Here is a 21,118-nt window from a genome sequence, read left to right as displayed (position 1 = left end):
TTCAATCGCTTGGTAACACAAATTTCTAATCAGCCAATCACATGGCAGCAACTCAATGCATTTAGGCATCTAGAGGTGATGAAGACGACTTGCTAAAGTTCAAACCGAACATCAGAATGTGGAAGAAAGGGGATTTAAGTGACTTTGAACATGACATGGTTGTTGGTGCCAGATGGGCTGGTCTGAGTATTTCAATAACTGCAGATCTACTGGGATTTTCAGGCACAACCATCTCTAGGGGTTACAGAGAATGGTCCAAAAAAGAGAAAATATCCAGCGAGCAGCAGCTATGTGGAGGAAAATGCCTTGTTGATGTCAGAGGTCAGAGGGGAATGGGCAGACTGTTCCCAGATGATAGAAAGGCAACAGTAACTCATGTCAATATGGCCCAAAATCTCTGAGGAATGTTTCCAATACCTTGTTGAATCTATGCCATGAAGAATGAAGGCAGTTCTGAAGGCAAAAGGAGGTCCAACCCGGTACTAGCAAGGTGGACCTAATAAAGTGACCGGTGAGTGTATTGCGTCATCAGAGTCACCAGACTTATGACAGACAGATATGGGATCCCACCAAAAGAGACCATCCCCCCTTCAATCCCTGGACTCATCCATGTAGACCTCAATGGCACAACAGACAAAGGAAACTGCGTAACCTCTGATGGGAACACATAGATATTGGGATTTGCAGCCTACTGCTATGAACCAATTTTTTTGCAGTTATTGAATAGATATAACAAAAACCATTCAGTGGTGTTTTTAACACACTGAAAAGGAGCAAATAATAGAAGGACTGCTTAAAAACCTCCACAACACACATGGACTAACCCACAAAGTGTGAATTAAGCATTGAAGGACCATGAGAAAATATTGAACGCTATGGAAGAAACATCTGGACTGAAAAAGATCAACAAGAGGATACCATTCGATAAATGGTTTAATGGAAGATGCAAGACATTAAGAAATACTTTATGGCCAGCCCCCAACCAAAAACGGTTCCGAGGATAGACTATGGCATCATATAGAAACCATACAGTATATACATTCTTAGAAAAGCAGAACAAAGCAGCATCTCCAGCAGCCTTCAAGAACTCAAAGATGTTCCTCATGAAAACTCTTTCTTGGAGATATGGCACATTGGCTCAAGACCCAAAAAAACTACGTCCACATCCAAAATGGTGACAACTGGCTCAACTTCTTCAAGAACCCTTATGGAGAATATCCAAAGAAGGTGAGAACTGTGGAATAAAAACATTATCGTGACTACATGCTATGGAGAAGATACTCAAGGTTTAACAAGAACAGTAGATACACCAACTGCAAGAAATAAGAGAGAAAATTCAATATGTGGTAAAAAGTCAGACAGTTCCCTTTTGCAAAGTGCAAAAAGAAAAAGATTCCCAGAAATACATGCTACAGTATCAAAACTGTCAATACCCTACCACCATCAGTCATGGGACCAAGGCCTAACAACAACTATTGACTAGAGATGAGCGAATCGAAGTATCCGAAGTGGAATTCGAGTCGAATATCGGAAAAATTTCGATTCGTGCCGAATCCGAAAAATAGCCTAATTCGGACGCGCGAATCGAAATTTTTCAGAAAATGGCGGCTGACATGTGCGGCGACGGAGCGGGGATGTCTGGGAAGGCGCGCAGACAAGGCGCGCTGACCCATAATGCATTCCTCAACTACATGTGATCGCATCAGCCTATCAGCAGCCAGCCAGCCAGCACTGTGTAATGGTCGAGCTATAAATAGCGGCCATTTTGGAATTCTTCATTTGCCTGCAGTTATTGAACAGAGGCAGACCACTCTGTACTAGGGACAGGGACAGAGTTAGGGCCACAGAAACGATAATTGGGGACAGAGAAAAGTTACTTAGGGACAGAGAACCATTACTCAGGGACACAGACTTGTTAATGAGGGCCACAGAATCGTTATTTAGGGACAAAGAAACGCTAGTTAGGGCCACAGAATTCATAATCAGGGACAGACAGAATTGTTACTCAGTGCCAGAGAATTGTTACTTAGGGCCACAGAAACGTTATTAGGGCCACAGAATTGTTACTCAGGGACAGACAGAATTGTTACTGAGTGCCAGAGAATTGTTACTCAGGGCCACAGAAACTTTAATTAGGGCCACAGAATTTTTACTCAGGGACAGACAGAATTGTTACTGAGTGCCAGAGAATTGTTACTCAGGGACAGACAGAATTGTTACTGAGTGCCAGAGAATTGTTACTTAGGGCCACAGAAACTTTACTTAGGGCCACAGAATTGTTACTCGCACAGACACAGAATTGTTACTCGCACAGACACAGAATTGTTACTGAAGGCCACAGAACTGTTACTTAGGGCCACAGAATTGTTACTCGCACAGACACAGAATTGTTACTCGCACAGACACAGAACTGTTACTGAGGGCCACAGAACTGTTACTTAGGGCCACAGAATTGTTACTCGCACAGACACAGAATTGTTACTCAGGGCCACAGAACTGTTACTTAGGGACAAAGAAATGCTAGTTAGGACCACAGAATTCATACTCAGGGACAGACAGAATTGTTACTGAGTGCCAGAGAATTGTTACTCAGGGACAGACAGAATTGTTACGGAGTGCCAGAGAATTGTTACTCAGGGCCACAGAAACTTTACTTAGGGCCACAGAATTTTTACTCAGGGACAGACAGAATTGTTACTGAGTGCCAGAGAATTGTTACTCAGGGACAGACAGAATTGTTACGGAGTGCCAGAGAATTGTTACTCAGGGCCACAGAAACTTTACTTAGGGCCACAGAATTTTTACTCAGGGACAGACAGAATTGTTACGGAGTGCCAGAGAATTGTTACTTAGGGCCACAGAAACTTTAATTAGGGCCACAGAATTTTTACTCAGGGACAGACAGAATTGTTACTGAGTGCCAGAGAATTGTTACTCAGGGACAGACAGAATTGTTACCGAGTGCCAGAGAATTGTTACTCAGGGCCACAGAAACTTTACTTAGGGCCACAGAATTTTTACTCAGGGACAGACAGAATTGTTACTGAGTGCCAGAGAATTGTTACTCAGGGACAGACAGAATTGTTACTGAGTGCCAGAGAATTGTTACTTAGGGCCACAGAAACTTTAATTAGGGCCACAGAATTTTTACTCAGGGACAGACAGAATTGTTACTGAGTGCCAGAGAATTGTTACTCAGGGACAGACAGAATTGTTACGGAGTGCCAGAGAATTGTTACTCAGGGCAACAGAAACTTTACTTAGGGCCAGAGAATTTTTACTCAGGGACAGACAGAATTGTTACTGAGTGCCAGAGAATTGTTACTCAGGGACAGACAGAATTGTTACCGAGTGCCAGAGAATTGTTACTCAGGGACAGACAGAATTGTTACTGAGTGCCAGAGAATTGTTACTTAGGGCCACAGAAACTTTAATTAGGGCCACAGAATTTTTACTCAGGGACAGACAGAATTGTTACTGAGTGCCAGAGAATTGTTACTCAGGGACAGACAGAATTGTTACTGAGTGCCAGAGAATTGTTACTTAGGGCCACAGAAACTTTACTTAGGGCCACAGAATTGTTACTCGCACAGACACAGAATTGTTACTGAGGGCCACAGAACTGTTACTTGGGGCCACAGAAACGTTAATCAGGGACACAGAATTGTTACTGAGGGCCACAGAACTGTTACTTAGGGCCACAGAATTGTTACTCGCACAGACACAGAATTGTTACTCAGGGACACAGAATTGTTACTCAGGGACACATAATCGTTTAATTAAAGAGTATGTCAGACAACATGCAGAGGAGTGGCAGAGGAGGCAATGTTTTAGGAGCGAGCAGACGTGGCAGCAGAGGAAGGGGTCGAGGCAGCACTATTCGCAGCCAGAGGCCAGTGCTCCCGGTGTCATCCAGCGGTCGTGTCTCCACCGACAACCCTGCCGTCGTCGATTGGTTGGCTCGGTCGTCTTCCTCTTCCCAGGTCACCTCTGACACCTACAGCCAACGGTCGGTGGGTACGTCAGACACAACCGTTAGTTGGCATGGCCCGGGACCTAGCCCACTGAAATCACGTGTCCTCTACCTGCCCCTGTCCTTTGGTGTTCCCTCACCAAGCGAAGTATCGCATGCTGTGGGCTCAGCCCCACTGTACAGTGAGGAAGAGCTAACAGAGGGCGGTCAGGAACGGGGGGAGACATCCGCCTTTTCAGCAGCTAGGCGAAGAAGTAGTGGCGAGGAGAGTGGCCCGGTAGCCGGTCTAGAGACAGGTCTGTCTCCTGACCCAGACGCAGCCGAGGGGGCTAGTAGTGAGGCGGAGACCCTACTTGATGATGAGGAGGTTGATCGCACTTGGCAGCCTCGTCGTCATCAGGCAATTTCTTCCGCATCATCAGGAGAAGAGGGTGGCAGCTTGGCAGTGAGCGAAACAGTCGGTGGGTTGCCCAGGAGACAGCAGGAGGGTCGCAGCAGTGTCAGTGGAAGCAGTGTCAGTGGAGCCAAACGGCCACGGAGTAGAGCACCAGCTCCACTGCAGCCTACCACCACGGCCAGTAGTGGTGCCGGTGTGCACGGAGGAAGCAGCAGTCAGCCAGTGAGGAGTATCGGGGGCAAAGTTTCCTACTCGGCGGTGTGGCAATTTTTCGTCAAGCCGCCCGAGGAAGTAAACGTAGCCGTATGTCGACTATGTGGCCAGAAAGTCAAGCGTGGCCAGGGGGCCCATGTTGGGACTATTTGGGCCATGTTGGGACAATGGGAGACCTCCCATTGCTGCTGTCTCCATCGCCACACTCTGCCATGTGCCACTTTCAGGTCTCCTCACACACTGCTGGTGTGTTCAGTTTTTTGACATAGGGTGCTGGCAGATTACGGGCCTCCCATAGCTGCTGCCAGGCCCCTAATCTGCCATAGGCCCCTATATACCGCCTCCTCATGCTGCTGCCAGGTCCAGAGTCTGTCATGGGTCCCTGTACGGCCTCCCATTGCTGCTGTCTCCATCGCCACACTCTGCCATGTGCCACTTTCAGGTCTCCTCACACTGCTGGTGTGTAGAATTTTTTGACATAGGGTGCTGGCAGATTAAGGGCCTCCCATAGCTGCTGCCAGGCCCCTAATCTGCCATAGGCCCCTATATACCGCCTCCTCATGCTGCTGCCAGGTCCAGAGTCTGTCATGGGTCCCTGTACGGCCTCCCATTGCTGCTGTCTCCATCGCCACACTCTGCCATGTGCCACTTTCAGGTCTCCTCACACTGCTGGTGTGTAGAATTTTTTGACATAGGGTGCTGGCAGATTAAGGGCCTCCCATAGCTGCTGCCAGGCCCCTAATCTGCCATAGGCCCCTATATACCGCCTCCTCATGCTGCTGCCAGGTCCAGAGTCTGTCATGGGTCCCTGTACGGCCTCCCATTGCTGCTGTCTCCATCGCCACACTCTGCCATGTGCCACTTTCAGGTCTCCTCACACACTGCTGGTGTGTAGAATTTTTTGACATAGGGTGCTGGCAGATTAAGGGCCTCCCATAGCTGCTGCCAGGCCCCTAATCTGCCATGGGCCCCTATATACCGCCTCCTCATGCTGCTGCCAGGTCCAGAGTCTCTCATGCCATGTGCCACTTTCAGGTCTCCTCACACTGCTGGTGTGTAGAATTTTTTTGACATAGGGTGCTGGCAGATTAAGGGCCTCCCATAGCTGCTGCCAGGCCCCTAATCTGCCATGGGCCCCTATATACCGCCTCCTCATGCTGCTGCCAGGTCCAGAGTCTGTCATGGGTCCCTGTACGGCCTCCCATTGCTGCTGTCTCCATCGCCACACTCTGCCATGTGCCACTTTCAGGTCTCCTCACACACTGCTGGTGTGTAGAATTTTTTGACATAGGGTGCTGGCAGATTATGGGCCTCCCATTGCTGCTGCCAGGCCCCTAATCTGCCATAGGCCCCTATATACCGCTTCCTCATGCTGCTGCCAGGTCCAGAGTCTCTCATGCCATGTGCCACTTTCAGGTCTCCTCACACTGCTGGTGTGTAGAATTTTTTTGACATAGGGTGCTGGCAGATTAAGGGCCTCCCATAGCTGCTGCCAGGCCCCTAATCTGCCATGGGCCCCTATATACCGCCTCCTCATGCTGCTGCCAGGTCCAGAGTCTGTCATGGGTCCCTGTACGGCCTCCCATTGCTGCTGTCTCCATCGCCACACTCTGCCATGTGCCACTTTCAGGTCTCCTCACACACTGCTGGTGTGTAGAATTTTTTGACATAGGGTGCTGGCAGATTACGGGCCTCCCATAGCTGCTGCCAGGCCCCTAATCTGCCATAGGCCCCTATATACCGCCTCCTCATGCTGCTGCCAGGTCCAGAGTCTGTCATGGGTCCCTGTACGGCCTCCCATTGCTGCTGTCTCCATCGCCACACTCTGCCATGTGCCACTTTCAGGTCTCCTCACACACTGCTGGTGTGTAGAATTTTTTGACATAGGGTGCTGGCAGATTATGGGCCTCCCATTGCTGCTGCCAGGCCCCTAATCTGCCATAGGCCCCTATATACCGCTTCCTCATGCTGCTGCCAGGTCCAGAGTCTCTCATGCCATGTGCCACTTTCAGGTCTCCTCACACTGCTGGTGTGTAGAATTTTTTTGACATAGGGTGCTGGCAGATTAAGGGCCTCCCATAGCTGCTGCCAGGCCCCTAATCTGCCATGGGCCCCTATATACCGCCTCCTCATGCTGCTGCCAGGTCCAGAGTCTGTCATGGGTCCCTGTACGGCCTCCCATTGCTGCTGTCTCCATCGCCACACTCTGCCATGTGCCACTTTCAGGTCTCCTCACACACTGCTGGTGTGTAGAATTTTTTGACATAGGGTGCTGGCAGATTACGGGCCTCCCATAGCTGCTGCCAGGCCCCTAATCTGCCATAGGCCCCTATATACCGCCTCCTCATGCTGCTGCCAGGTCCAGAGTCTGTCATGGGTCCCTGTACGGCCTCCCATTGCTGCTGTCTCCATCGCCACACTCTGCCATGTGCCACTTTCAGGTCTCCTCACACACTGCTGGTGTGTAGAATTTTTTGACATAGGGTGCTGGCAGATTATGGGCCTCCCATTGCTGCTGCCAGGCCCCTAATCTGCCATAGGCCCCTATATACCGCTTCCTCATGCTGCTGCCAGGTCCAGAGTCTCTCATGCCATGTGCCACTTTCAGGTCTCCTCACACTGCTGGTGTGTAGAATTTTTTGACATAGGGTGCTGGCAGATTAAGGGCCTCCCATAGCTGCTGCCAGGCCCCTAATCTGCCATAGGCCCCTATATACCGCCTCCTCATGCTGCTGCCAGGTCCAGAGTCTGTCATGGGTCCCTGTACGGCCTCCCATTGCTGCTGTCTCCATCACCACACTCTGCCATGTGCCACTTTCAGGTCTCCTCACACACTGCTGGTGTGTAGAATTTTTTGACATAGGGTGCTGGCAGATTAAGGGCCTCCCATAGCTGCTGCCAGGCCCCTAATCTGCCATAGGCCCCTATATACCGCCTCCTCATGCTGCTGCCAGGTCCAGAGTCTGTCATGGGTCCCTGTACGGCCTCCCATTGCTGCTGTCTCCATCACCACACTCTGCCATGTGCCACTTTCAGGTCTCCTCACACACTGCTGGTGTGTAGAATTTTTTGACATAGGGTGCTGGCAGATTAAGGGCCTCCCATAGCTGCTGCCAGGCCCCTAATCTGCCATAGGCCCCTATATACCGCCTCCTCATGCTGCTGCCAGGTCCAGAGTCTGTCATGGGTCCCTGTACGGCCTCCCATTGCTGCTGTCTCCATCACCACACTCTGCCATGTGCCACTTTCAGGTCTCCTCACACACTGCTGGTGTGTAGAATTTTTTGACATAGGGTGCTGGCAGATTAAGGGCCTCCCATAGCTGCTGCCAGGCCCCTAATCTGCCATAGGCCCCTATATACCGCCTCCTCATGCTGCTGCCAGGTCCAGAGTCTGTCATGGGTCCCTGTACGGCCTCCCATTGCTGCTGTCTCCATCGCCACACTCTGCCATGTGCCACTTTCAGGTCTCCTCACACACTGCTGGTGTGTAGAATTTTTTGACATAGGGTGCTGGCAGATTACGGGCCTCCCATAGCTGCTGCCAGGCCCCTAATCTGCCATAGGCCCCTATATACCGCCTCCTCATGCTGCTGCCAGGTCCAGAGTCTGTCATGGGTCCCTGTACGGCCTCCCATTGCTGCTGTCTCCATCACCACACTCTGCCATGTGCCACTTTCAGGTCTCCTCACACACTGCTGGTGTGTAGAATTTTTTGACATAGGGTGCTGGCAGATTACGGGCCTCCCATAGCTGCTGCCAGGCCCCTAATCTGCCATGGGCCCCTATACCGACTCCTCATGCTGTGACGTTGCAACAAGGTGGAATTCAACCCTACATATGTTAGACCGCCTTTACGAACAGCAAAAGGCCATCACAGATTTCCTGATGTTAAAAGCGGATAAAGGTATTCCCTGTGTAACTTAGATGTCAGCCATTGGCAGCTCATGCGTGACACCTGCGCTTGCTCAGGCCCTTTGAGGAGGCCACGCTATTCGTGAGTCGGCAGGACTATGGGATGAACGACGTCATTCCTCTGTTGCACGTCCTGGAACAAATGCTGTTAACAATGGCTGGTCAGGGTGCGGTAGACGTGGCGCACAGATCTCAACGCCACATGACCCCTGTGGGGGCAGGACAGGAAGAAGAGGAGGAGGTAGAGGAGGACATTGGTGCTCAGGAATTATTGAGTGAAATGGGTGGTTTTTCCACTCAGCGGACAGGAGTGGAGGAGCAGGAGCATCTGGTAGAGGAGGAGGAGGAGGAGGAGACAGAGGACCCAGACGCACCGTGGCAGTATGCTGTGGAGATGGAGGCAGGGAGTCCCTCGCATTCCTTGGCACAAATGGCCCATAGCATGCTCGCTTGCTTGCGTAGCGACAGCCGAATAATAACCATCAGACAGAGGGATGACTTTTGGCTGTCCACCTTGTTGGACCCTCGCTACCGTTCAAAAATGGTGGCCTTTTTCACACCTGCTGAGAGGGAGGCCAAAATAACGTACTATAAAAACCACCTATGTAGTCAGCTGGTCTCTGCCTGTCTGCGCCAACGTCCATCCTCAGACACTGTGGGCCCTGTGCGCTCGCGTTCCGCTGCCATGGCAGCAGGGGAGGGGTGGGGTGGTAGGAGCAGTGGCAGCTCCACCAGCAGCGGCTGCCTCAGTCTGCAGTCGATGATGAGTAGCTTTCTTCACCAGCGCAGTGAGGAAACTACTAACCAGCCGCAGCAGCAGCAGCAGCAGCAGCATCAGGTGGACCTGGAGCAGGACCTCAAACAACAGGCTTAGGCCTACTTGGACAGCACCCTGCCAACCGAGGTAGACAATCCCCTTGACTACTGGGCAACGAAACTTGACCTTTGGCCCCAACTAGCTGAATTTGCCCTTGAAAGGCTGTCATGCCCGGCCAGTAGCGTGGCATCGGAGCGCGTGTTTAGTGCGGCAGGAGGTATTGCAACTCCGCGGAGGACACGACTGTCCACCCAAAGTGTGGAGAGACTGACGTTTGTGAAAATGAATCAGGCGTGGATTAGTCTGGATTTCAAACCACCAGTTCCTGACACAACTGACTAAATCCGCCATGAATCATGCCCCAAACATGTGCCACTTTCAGGTCTCCTCACACTGCTGGTGTGTTCCATTTTTTGTCATAGGGTGCTGGCAGATTACGGGCCTCCCATAGCTGCTGCCAGGCCCCTAATCTGCCATGGGCCCCTATACCGCCTCCTCATGCTGCTGCCAAGTCCAGAGTCTCTCATGGGTCCCTGTACGGCCTCCCATTGCTGCTGTCTCCATCGCCACACTCTGCCATGTGCCACTTTCAGGTCTCACACACTGCTGGTGTGTAGAATTTTTTGACATAGGGTGCTGGCAGATTACGGGCCTCCCATAGCTGCTGCCAGGCCCCTAATCTGCCATAGGCCCCTATATACCGCCTCCTCATGCTGCTGCCAGGTCCAGAGTCTGTCATGGGTCCCTGTACGGCCTCCCATTGCTGCTGTCTCCATCGCCACACTCTGCCATGTGCCACTTTCAGGTCTCCTCACACTGCTGGTGGGTTCCATTTTTTGTCATAGGGTGCTGGCAGATTACGGGCCTCCCATAGCTGCTGCCAGGCCCCTAATCTGCCATGGGCCCCTGTTGTCGCTTGTTGGCATATTCCGCTCGTTCAGATGCTCCTTCTCCTGCTACTCCTCTTCACGGATTCCGTCAGCAGTCTTTCTTGGAATCCGTTTCCAAGAGACAACAGTTTGCGAGCACGCACCAGACGGTGCAGAAACTGAACGTCCTCCTGTCCAAGTTGCTGCTGCCAGGCTCGTAATCTGTCATGCGCCCCTGTACCGCCTCCTCATGCTGCTGCCAGGTCCAGAGTGTGTCATGGGCCCCCGTACCGACTCCAAATGCTGCTGCCAGGCCCGTAATCTGTCATGGGCCCCTGTACCGCCTCCCCATGCTGCTGCCACGTCCAGATTGTGTCATGGGTCCCTGTACGGCCTCCCATTGCTGCTGCCAGGCCTGTAATCTGCCATGGGCCCCCGTACCAACTCCTCATGCTGCTGCCAGGCCCGTAATCTGCCATGGGCCCCTGTACCGCCTCCTCATGCTGCTGCCAGGTCCAGAGTGTGTCATGGGTCCCTGTACGGCCTCCCATTGCTGCTGTCTCTATCGCCACACTCTGCCATGTGCCACTTTCAGGTCTCCTCACACTGCTGGTGGTTTCCATTTTTGTCATAGGGTGCTGTATGGCCTCCCATTGCTGCTGCCTCCACCGCCACACTGTGGCTCCACACTCTGGTTTTGGCCCCGTGACTGCCCAAATGAGTGAAGTGTGCGGTGATTCTAAGATCGACGGCACTCATCTGCATGTCATACTGACTGACAGTATTATTTCTCTTCCCCAGCAGACTCCAAGGGCATTTAAATTAAAGGTACAGTGTTCAGCACTAATATTAAGTCTCTCTGAAGCCTAGAAACACCCTTTTTTAAGTTAAATTCACAGCGAATATATTCGACTCGAATCGAAATTTTTCTACGAATTCGCCGAATCAGTCGAATCGAATTTTTGAATACTTCGCTCATCTCTACTATTGACAAGAGTGGAGATGGTACAGTCCAGCCAACTATAAAGGAATCCATGTCCGTGTTCAACAGCACAACATTTTCACCAGTTTTTTGAACAAAAGAATCCTCACCTTTTAATAAAGCATAACATCCTTGGCACAAAACAACAAATGAAGGAGCCCTCCCAACCCTGTGGAAGTCAATAGAGTCACAAGCCCAGAAATAGTTAAAATCAAAATTCACTTTAATGTTGGGTTAAAAAGCATGACATGTAGGAGTGCCCAGATTGATACATCACCAAGCCTGTGGAGAGAAGAAACACATATTCCCATAAACTGGAGGATGACACATAATCCTGGACCCAACAGTAGGTTGCTCAGCCCGGGAGCCTCGGGATAGTGGGAAGGGTGTGTAGATGTCAGCTTGTGGAAATACTGAGATGGAAGTCACGTGTCCCAGATCCGGTTGTTATGTCATACACCTGGCGAGAGACCGCCTGAACAAGGGCTGGTGAGCGTAAACTGGAAGCCTAGGGAGCACTCAAACCATGTCAAACCACATGAGAGAAGCTGGTCATCATGATCACATGTTTCAGGGACTCTTCCTCAGATCATTTCATGATTCCCAGTTTCTGGGACCCAACATTAAAGTGAATTTTGATTCAACTTTAACCATTTCTGGGCTTTTTACTCTATTGACTTCCACAAGGTTGAGAGCGCTCCTTTATTTGTTGTTTTGTGCTCATGTCTCATTGCTGGCCAGATGAGTTGTTGGAGCTGCCCATACAGTGGTTATCCTCTGGAACCTCATTGCGCTTGGTATTTGCAACATAACTTCCTTAGAAGTAGCCCTGCTGAGCTCCTGCCAACACGTTAGCACAGATCCCATCCTGCACAGCCTCTGGAACCAATAAACAGAAGAAAACATGCGCCTGTTATATGGTCTTCAGGAAATCCTTCACCTCAAGACTGTTCCTGAACCTACTGAAGAGCAGAATATGAGGGAAAGTATACTGTAGAATATCATCAGGAGCTCATATACTCAGAATATATGCAAGTTGGGCCACAGCCTCTCTGTTGGACATCATTCATCAACGGACTGGCTTCAGCTCTAGAATCCTTCTTAGCACCAGGAATAACTTTCTATGACACAGAGCTGATGTTCCTGCTGCATGGAGTAGACCTGTTACTGTCACCTATAAAGACAGACTTACAAGAAAGTCTGACAACCCTGGAGACATACAATGCAACATGGGCGCTGCTCATTAACCCAAAGAAGAGAAGAGTCATGGTGTTCCATAGGAAAGCTGAGCAACTAACCTCATGTTAGGTAACTGTATGAATGAAGAACTGAGTACCCTTTGTGTAGATATGAACAGGCCAGGGGGTTGCAAGCCTGCCATGGAGGCCCTAATAGTAAAGGCATATAGAGCCTTCTCTTCCATCAGGTGACAGCTGTACTGCCCTACACCATTGGTGAGAGTCTGGCGAAAAACCTTTGACAAGTTTAGTGAACACCTCTTTATTGCAGTGAAGTATGTGGTCCAAGACCAAGTAGGACCCCAGCCCAACAAAAATATTCCGTCAGAAATTCTGCCAGTGCCTCTGTTAGTTCCATTGGAGCAACTCCAATAGTGCTTGTTGAGTCTGAGCTGTGCAAATTCCTACCTGCAGTACAGGAGATGGCTCTGTCATACTTGGTACATCTATACCCAATTCACACCACCATATGGCCTAACTGTTCAACAAGGCACCCTGCACCAACTTGTAGGCAGGTTGCCTACTGTACTGTGTGTTTAGTTAGTTACTTGGCTGCCCAGGTCAGGGAGGAAGGGTTTCATATTACTCATCAGGAACCCCATGAATATGGACATCTCTACTTGAGTTCTTCCAGTTGTGGACTTTTCCTGAAAGATCTTTACCTTTGCAGGTATGCTGGAGCAACCACAACTAGAGATAATTGGAGAAGGACGTTTATTCATGTTATACAGGTTCTGCTGAAATTTCAGTAAAAGTTGTTTCAACTGCCATTAGCCCGGTCTGACGTTATCTAGGGGTGCTTGTTGGCTCTCGGCGTATTCCTAAAGAATCCGGTCTGTAATAGCACTGTGGGGTATGTTTAACACCGGTACAAAAATGTTAACTGGCAAGGCAAAGAAGAGGAGCAAGTTGCTATGGGTAAGCAGAAGGAAGAACAGCTATAGCAATCAGTCGTTTGGCGTGGTACCTGGTTAGGTGATGGGTCCTCCGGTGTTGAGGAGATCGGTGCTCTGATTGCTTCCTTAACTGTCCATCTCCTCCGGTAACCAGGAGCAGACTAACGTTATGGAGATCTATGGCCTGATCACTAGGTATGGGAAAAAAGGAGTTAACTTAGGACAAATACAGTGAAGGAAATACGTATTTGATCCCCGGCTGATGTTGAATGTTCGCCCCTCACACAGAAATGATCGGTCTAACAATGGAATGTTCGCCCCTCACACAGAAATGATCGGTCTAACAATGGAATGTTCGCCCCTCACACAGAAATGATCGGTCTAACAATGGAATGTTCGCCCCTCACACAGAAATGATCGGTCTAACAATGGAATGTTCGCCCCTCACACAGAAATGATCGGTCTAACAATGGAATGTTCGCCCCTCACGCAGAAATGATCGGTCTAACAATGGAATGTTCGGTGTAACACTGAGAGACAGAATACAACAACAAATTCAGCAGAAATGCGTCTAACAAATGATGACTGATCTGCATGTTCATGAGGGAAAGAAGGATTTGATCCCCTTCACAAAACATGACTTAGTACTTGGTGGCAAATCCCTTGTTGGCAATCACAGAGGTCAGACGTTTCCTGGAGTTGGCCCCCAGGTTCGCACACATCTCAGGAGGGATTTTGGCCCACTCCTCTTGGCAGATCCTCTCCAAGTCATTAAGGTTTGGTGGCTGACGTTTGGCAACTCGAACTTTCAGCTCCTTCCACAGATTTTCAATCGGATGAAGGTCTGGAGACTGGCTAGGCCACTCCAGCACCTTAATGTGCTTCTTCTTGAGCCGCTCCTTTGTTGCCTTGGCCGTGTGTTTTGGGTTATTGTCATGCTGGAACACCCATCCACCACCCATTTTCAATGTCCTGGCTGAGGGAAGAAGGTTCTCACCCAAGATTTGATGGTACATTGCCCCGCCCATCGTCCCTTTGATGCGGTGCAGTTGTCCTGTCCCCTTAGCAGGAAAACACCCCCAAAGCAGAATGTTTCAACCACCATGTTTCACAGTTGGGATGGTGTTCTTGGGGTCATAGGCAGCATTCCTCCTCCTCCAAACACACAGTAGACTCCTTTCACAAACTCAACTGCACCCCGTGTCCCCCCAGCATTTCCCAAACCCCATCAGCACCCTATTCCAACAAACACGCCCATCAGCACCAGCGCTCCCAACAACCTATTAGTACTTCTTTCCACCCAAAATCCTATTAGCACCAGGCCCACCTCCAACAACCAGAAGCAACCTTATCCGATCAAAACGACCAGCAACGCGGTCTGATCAAAATGAAGTAAAAAGGTGCAAAGAGCAATATGTCAGTGAATGGGGGATTGACATTCAGTCAAAGAGACAACAGCCTGCCTCCGTACCAGGCAATGTTACCAAACCCCAAGGACACATCCTGAACCTGTGCAGTGTTGGCAGCCTGGAAATCAGGTCCACCCAGACAGTCCTACAAGACCAGGGAAGAGCAGGCTGTGCCAGTGATGTGACTGTGGGGCCCTGCAGTGTAAAACCCACTTCCTGCTCTGAGTACTCAACACGCACATACCCAATAGGAATGCATTTGGTGTCGTCTTTCTCTAGGTATGGGGTCTGTCTCTCTCTTGGTACAGGGTGTCTCTCTCTTGGTACAGGGTGTCTTTCTCTTGGTACAGGGTGTCTTTCTCTTGGTACAGGGTGTCTCTCTCTTGGTACAGGGTGTCTTTCTCTTGGTACAGGGTGTCTTTCTCTTGGTACAGGGTGTCTCTCTCTTGGTACAGGGTGTCTTTCTCTTGGTACAGGGTGTCTCTCTCTTGGTACAGGGTGTCTTTCTCTTGGTACAGGGTGTCTCTCTCTTGGTACAGGGTGTCTCTCTCTTGGTACAGGGTGTCTTTCTCTTGGTACAGGGTGTAGGTGTCTCTCAGTAGAGGGTGTCTCACTCAGTAAGGGTCTGTCTCTTCAGTTACATACGGAGGTGACATTCATGTTGTGTTCTCTGTTATCTCTCCATACAGTGTCTGACAGAAGAAATTCTCTTCTCTGCTGCAAATCGGTCCTCAGAGTCACGATTGGATTCTCAGGGATTCTCGGCTGTATCCGGAGGATTGTTGAATTACATTGCAGACCCAGAACACGTCTGTGAGAGTGAAGGGAAATGGGTGACCAGTGTCCTGAATATGGAAGGACGAGCAGAGGAGGTGACCCTACGGATTATGGGCTCTATACTGCCTCACTATAAGGCAGAGGGCAAGGTAAGGCTACCTACCTTAGGAGATGAGAGAAGGGTTAAGTCTCTACAGGTGGTTGGTGGACAGGATATACACATGGGTGGAATTTTATAGAAAAGCTCCAATGGGGGGACATGTTTAGAGAAAAGTCCAAAACACCACACACCTAGCAAAGCCATTAGTAAACAGGTGAAAGCAGCCTCAGCCAGCTTCATCCAAAGCCATGCTACCGACGCGTTTCGTCCCGCCCAAGGGGCTTAATCATGGAGGACATCCGTGATGAAGCCCCTATGCCTATCCAACACGTTTCATCCTGTCCACGGAGCTTAATCATGCAGGACCTCCATGATGAAGCCCCTATGCCATATCCAACACGTTTCATCCTGCCCACGGAGCTTAATCACGGAGCACATTCGTGATGAAGCCCCTATGCCTATCCATAGTATGTGAGGAGTTAGCCGGACTCCTGCCCAGCCAGCACCCATTGCAGGAATCACCGGATCGATTTACAGGAACTCGAGCAGAGACCTTACGTTTTATGAGGTTCCAGTGGGTGGAGTTTAACTTGGTAGGAGGATGGGTGGATGGGAGGATCTTAAAGGTGATTGGCATGAGTTTGGTCAAGTTTACTAGTAGGCCTGGGGTGGGGTGGAACTTAAATCAATGTTTTAATGAAATTTATTCAGATGGTGGTATCAGCTGCACACGCTGAAAAGAAAGGAAGACTCCTCACACTCTCCTCTGGTATCCAATCACATTTGATCTTCATTTAATGTGAGTCTAGAAGGACTGAGTTATGATTGGTTGCTGTGGTTAGGTACCTCCTCATTGGTCTTTATGCCACACACACTGAAGACATTTATAGGATCTATAGACTGGCATGGCAGTCGCTGGTCGTCTCCTGACCAGAAACCACCGCTGGCACCCAGTTCATTTAGTGATTGGCCAATCACAACTCATGTTTCACTGGCCTGGATAATGAAGGGTGAATTGGGATTGGTTACTTCAGGTTTCTGGAGAGGTCATACACCCAACAAAGATCTCCTGTAACTATTAGTGATGGAGATGATGAACCGATTGGACACCATTTCAGACAATCTTCATTTCCATTTCAGCCTGAAGACTGCCTTAATGCCAATGATATCCTGAACATGACCTCTGACCCCGATCATGTGAGCAGAGAAATCATGGCGGCTGTCCTTACCGCGGTTCTAGATGGCGCCTGTATGACGCTTCTGCCTCCCCGAGGATACTTCCTACAGAACATCTACAAGCAAAACGAGACCCTCCACCTGGACGGTAAGAGGAGCATCAGAAGAACATAACTCACCTGATGCACCAGAACGGCCAGAAACGTCTACAGGAGGCTCTGTGACACCTCCGTTATTACACTCCCAATATTACACCTCCGTTATTACACCTCCGTTATTACACCTCCACTATTACACCTCCACTATTACACCTCCGTTATTACACCTCCACTATTACACCTCCGTTATTACACCTCCGTTATTACACCTCCGTTATTACACCTCCGTTATTACACCTCCACTATTACACCTCCATTATTACACCTCCGTTATTACACCTCCGTTATTACACCTCCACTATTACACCTCCACTATTACACCTCCGTTATTACACCTCCACTATTACACCTCCGTTATTACACCTCCGTTATTACACTCCCAATATTACATCTCCGTTATTACACTCCCATTATTACACCTCCGTTATTACACCTCCGTTATTACACCTCCGTTATTACACCTCCGTTATTACACCTCCGTTATTACACTCCCAATATTACACCTCCGTTATTACACCTCCGTTATTACACCTCCGTTATTACACCTCCATTATTACACCTCCGTTATTACACCTCCGTTATTACACTCCCAATATTACATCTCCGTTATTACACTCCCATTATTACACCTCCGTTATTACACCTCCATTACTACACCTCCGTTATTACACCTCCATTACTACACCTCCGTTATTACACCTCCATTACTACACCTCCGTTATTACACCTCCGTTATTACACCTCCGTTATTACACCTCCATTACTACACCTCCGTTATTACACCTCCGTTATTACACCTCCATTATTACATCTCCGTTATTACACCTCCACTATTACACCTCCGTTATTACACCTCCATTATTACATCTCTGTTATTACACCTCCATTATTACACTCCCATTATTACACCTCCGTTATTACACCTCCATTATTACACTCCCATTATTACACCTCCACTATTACATCTCCGTTAATATGTTTTGCTTCTTTCGTGGCTTCATCAGGGATTACAGAGTATTAATGTACCAATCACATGCCACATCTACAAAATATGGCCGCCGGCGTGTCAGAACATCAGCCCTTATGGCCTCCCCTGTCCTGGTGTTGGCTCCACGTGATGTCAATGATCATAGAAGCTCTTCAGGAAGAGAGGCTTCCCAAAAAGAACAGATTTATATACAGCTACAAATAGGAACTATTATAAAATAATAATAATAAGAAGAAGCTGCTTTTGCTGTCAAACAAAATATAACATACTTGGCTGGAGGCCGAGATGATAAGAGGGGTTCCCTTCCACCATTATTACATCTCTGTTATTACACCTCCATTATTACACTCCCATTATTACACCTCCACTATTACACCTCCGTTATTACACCTCCATTATTACACTCCCATTATTACACCTCCGTTATTACACCTCCATTATTACACTCCCATTATTACACCTCCACTATTACATCTCCGTTATTACACCTCCATTATTACACCTCCATTACTACACCTCCATTATTACACCTCCGTTATTACACCTCCGTTATTACACCTCCGTTATTACACCTCCATTATTACATCTCCGTTATTACACCTCCATTACTACACCTCCGTTATTACACCTCCGTTATTACACCTCCATTATTACACCTCCGTTATTACACCTCCATTATTACACCTCCGTTATTACACCTCCGTTATTACACCTCCACTATTACACCTCCGTTATTACACCTCCATTATTACATCTCTGTTATTACACCTCCATTATTACACTCCCATTATTACACCTCCACTATTACACCTCCGTTATTACACCTCCATTATTACACTCCCATTATTACACCTCCACTATTACACCTCCGTTATTACACCTCCATTACTACACCTCCGTTATTACACCTCCGTTATTACACCTCCGTTATTACACCTCCGTTATTACACCTCCATTACTACACCTCCGTTATTACACTCCCATTATTACACCTCCAATATTACACCTCCGTTATTACACCTCCATTACTACACCTCCGTTATTACACCTCCGTTATTACACCTCCATTACTACACCTCCGTTATTACACCTCCACTATTACACTCCCATTATTACACCTCCATTATTACACCTCCGTTATTGTTTTGTATTTTTTTTTTAATATGTTTTGCTTCTTTCGTGGCTTCATCAGGGATTACAGAGTATTAATGTACCAATCACATGCCACATCTACAAAATATGGCCGCCGGCGTGTCAGAACATCAGCCCTTATGGCCTCCCCTGTCCTGGTGTTGGCTCCACGTGATGTCAATGATCATAGAAGCTCTTCAGGAAGAGAGGCTTCCCAAAAAGAACAGATTTATATACAGCTACAAATAGGAACTATTATAAAATAATAATAATAAGAAGAAGCTGCTTTTGCTGTCAAACAAAATATAACATACTTGGCTGGAGGCCGAGATGATAAGAGGGGTTCCCTTCCACCTCTGGTCTGGACACCCCTGGAGTGCAGCACAGGGAGTGAGGGGCCACAGAGAGGCATGGGGGTCAGGAATCCAGTCCATGGATGTTCCCTTCTGGGAGGCAGGCTCAGCTGTGAGGTGGTTGTGCAGACTGACTGGTAGGTCCCCAGGAATGAGGGGGACTCTAAGGCCGGGACACTGCAATGCACAGCAGGCTGGAAGCATGGTCTGGACAGGTAGTAGTCCATAGCTGAGGAGACAGGCAGCAGGCAGGATAGCAGATAGGTGGCAAGCGGAGACAAGCCGGGGTCATGCAGGGAGTCAGCAGAGACAAGCCGGGGTCATATCAGGGAGTCAGCAGAGACAAGCCGGGGTCATAACAGGGAGTCAGCAGAGACAAGCCGGGGTCATAACAGGGAGTCAGCAGAGACAAGCCGGGGTCATAACAGGGAGTCAGCAGAGACAAGCCGGGGTCATGCAGGGAGTCAGCAGAGACAAGCCGGGGTCAAGCATGGAGTCAGCAGAGAAAAGCCGGGGTCATGCATGGAGTCAGCAGAGACAAGCCGGGGTCACGCAGGGAGTCAGCAGAGACAAGCCGGGGTCACGCAGGGAGTCAGCAGAGACAAGCTGGGGTCATGCAGGGAGTCAGCAGAGACAAGCCGGGGTCATGCAGGGAGTCAGCAGAGACAAGCTGGGGTCATGCAGGGAGTCAGCAGAGACAAGCTGGGGTCATGCAGCGAGTCAGCAGAGACAAGCCGGGGTCATGCAGGGAGTCAGCAGAGACAAGCTGGGGTCATGCAGGGAGTCAGCAGAGACAAGCCGGGGTCATGCAGGGAGTCAGCAGAGAAAAGCCGGGGTCATGCAGGGAGTCAGCAGAGACAAGCCGGGGTCACGCAGGGAGTCAGCAGAGACAAGCCGGGGTCATGCAGGGAGTCAGCAGAGAAAAGCCGGGGTCATGCAGGGAGTCAGCAGAGACAAGCTGGGGTCATGCAGCGAGTCAGCAGAGACAAGCCGGGGTCATGCAGGGAGTCAGCAGAGACAAGCTGGGGTCATGCAGCGAGTCAGCAGAGACAAGCCGGGGTCATGCAGGGAGTCAGCAGAGACAAGCTGGGGTCATGCAGGGAGTCAGCAGAGACAAGCTGGGGTCATGCAGCGAGTCAGCAGAGACAAGCCGGGGTCACGCAGGGAGTCAGCAGAGACAAGCCGGGGTCATGCAGGGAGTCAGCAGAGAAAAGCCGGGGTCATGCAGGGAGTCAGCAGAGACAAGCCGGGGTCACGCAAGGAGTCCACAGAGACAAGCTGAGATCAAACCAGGGAGTTAGCAAAAACAAGCTAGGGTCAAACCAGGGAGTCAGAAGAGACAAGCCGGGGTCATGCAGGGAGTCAGCAGAGACAAGCCGGGGTCATGCAGGGAGTCAGCAGAGACAAGCCGGGGTCACGCAGGGAGTCAGCAGAGACAAGCCGGGGTCATATCAGGGAGTCAGCAGAGACAAGCCGGGATCATATCAGGGAGTCAGCAGAGACAAGCCGGGGTCATATCAGGGAGTCAGCAGAGACAAGCCGGGGTCATATCAGGGAGTCAGCAGAGACAAGCCGGGATCATATCAGGGAGTCAGCAGAGACAAGCCGGGGTCATGCAGGGAGTCAGCAGAGACAAGCCGGGATCATATCAGGGAGTCAGCAGAGACAAGCCGGGGTCATGCAGGGAGTCAGCAGAGACAAGCCGGGGTCATGCAGGGAGTCAGCAG

The 21,118-nt window shown here is 49.7% G+C and overlaps 1 protein-coding gene across 1 annotated transcript in view; it reads left to right on the top strand.

Annotated features, from left to right (window-relative positions):
• Positions 1-21,118, top strand: part of LOC149431407 (zinc transporter ZIP4-like) — a 59,832-nt gene that overhangs the window by 13,831 nt on the left and 24,883 nt on the right. Inside the window, exons 2-3 of the mRNA XM_089665626.1 lie at positions 15,398-15,634; positions 16,726-16,909. Of these exons, the coding sequence (XP_089521752.1) occupies positions 15,398-15,634; positions 16,726-16,909 (421 nt within the window). The remainder of the gene's footprint in view (positions 1-15,397; positions 15,635-16,725; positions 16,910-21,118) is intronic.

Source organism: Staurois parvus, unplaced genomic scaffold (assembly GCF_062004578.1).
Source record: "Staurois parvus isolate SC_StPar_1 unplaced genomic scaffold, SC_StPar_1.0 ptg002278l, whole genome shotgun sequence".
NCBI lineage: Eukaryota > Metazoa > Chordata > Amphibia > Anura > Ranidae > Staurois > Staurois parvus.
This window is presented reverse-complemented; position numbering and strand designations above follow the sequence as displayed.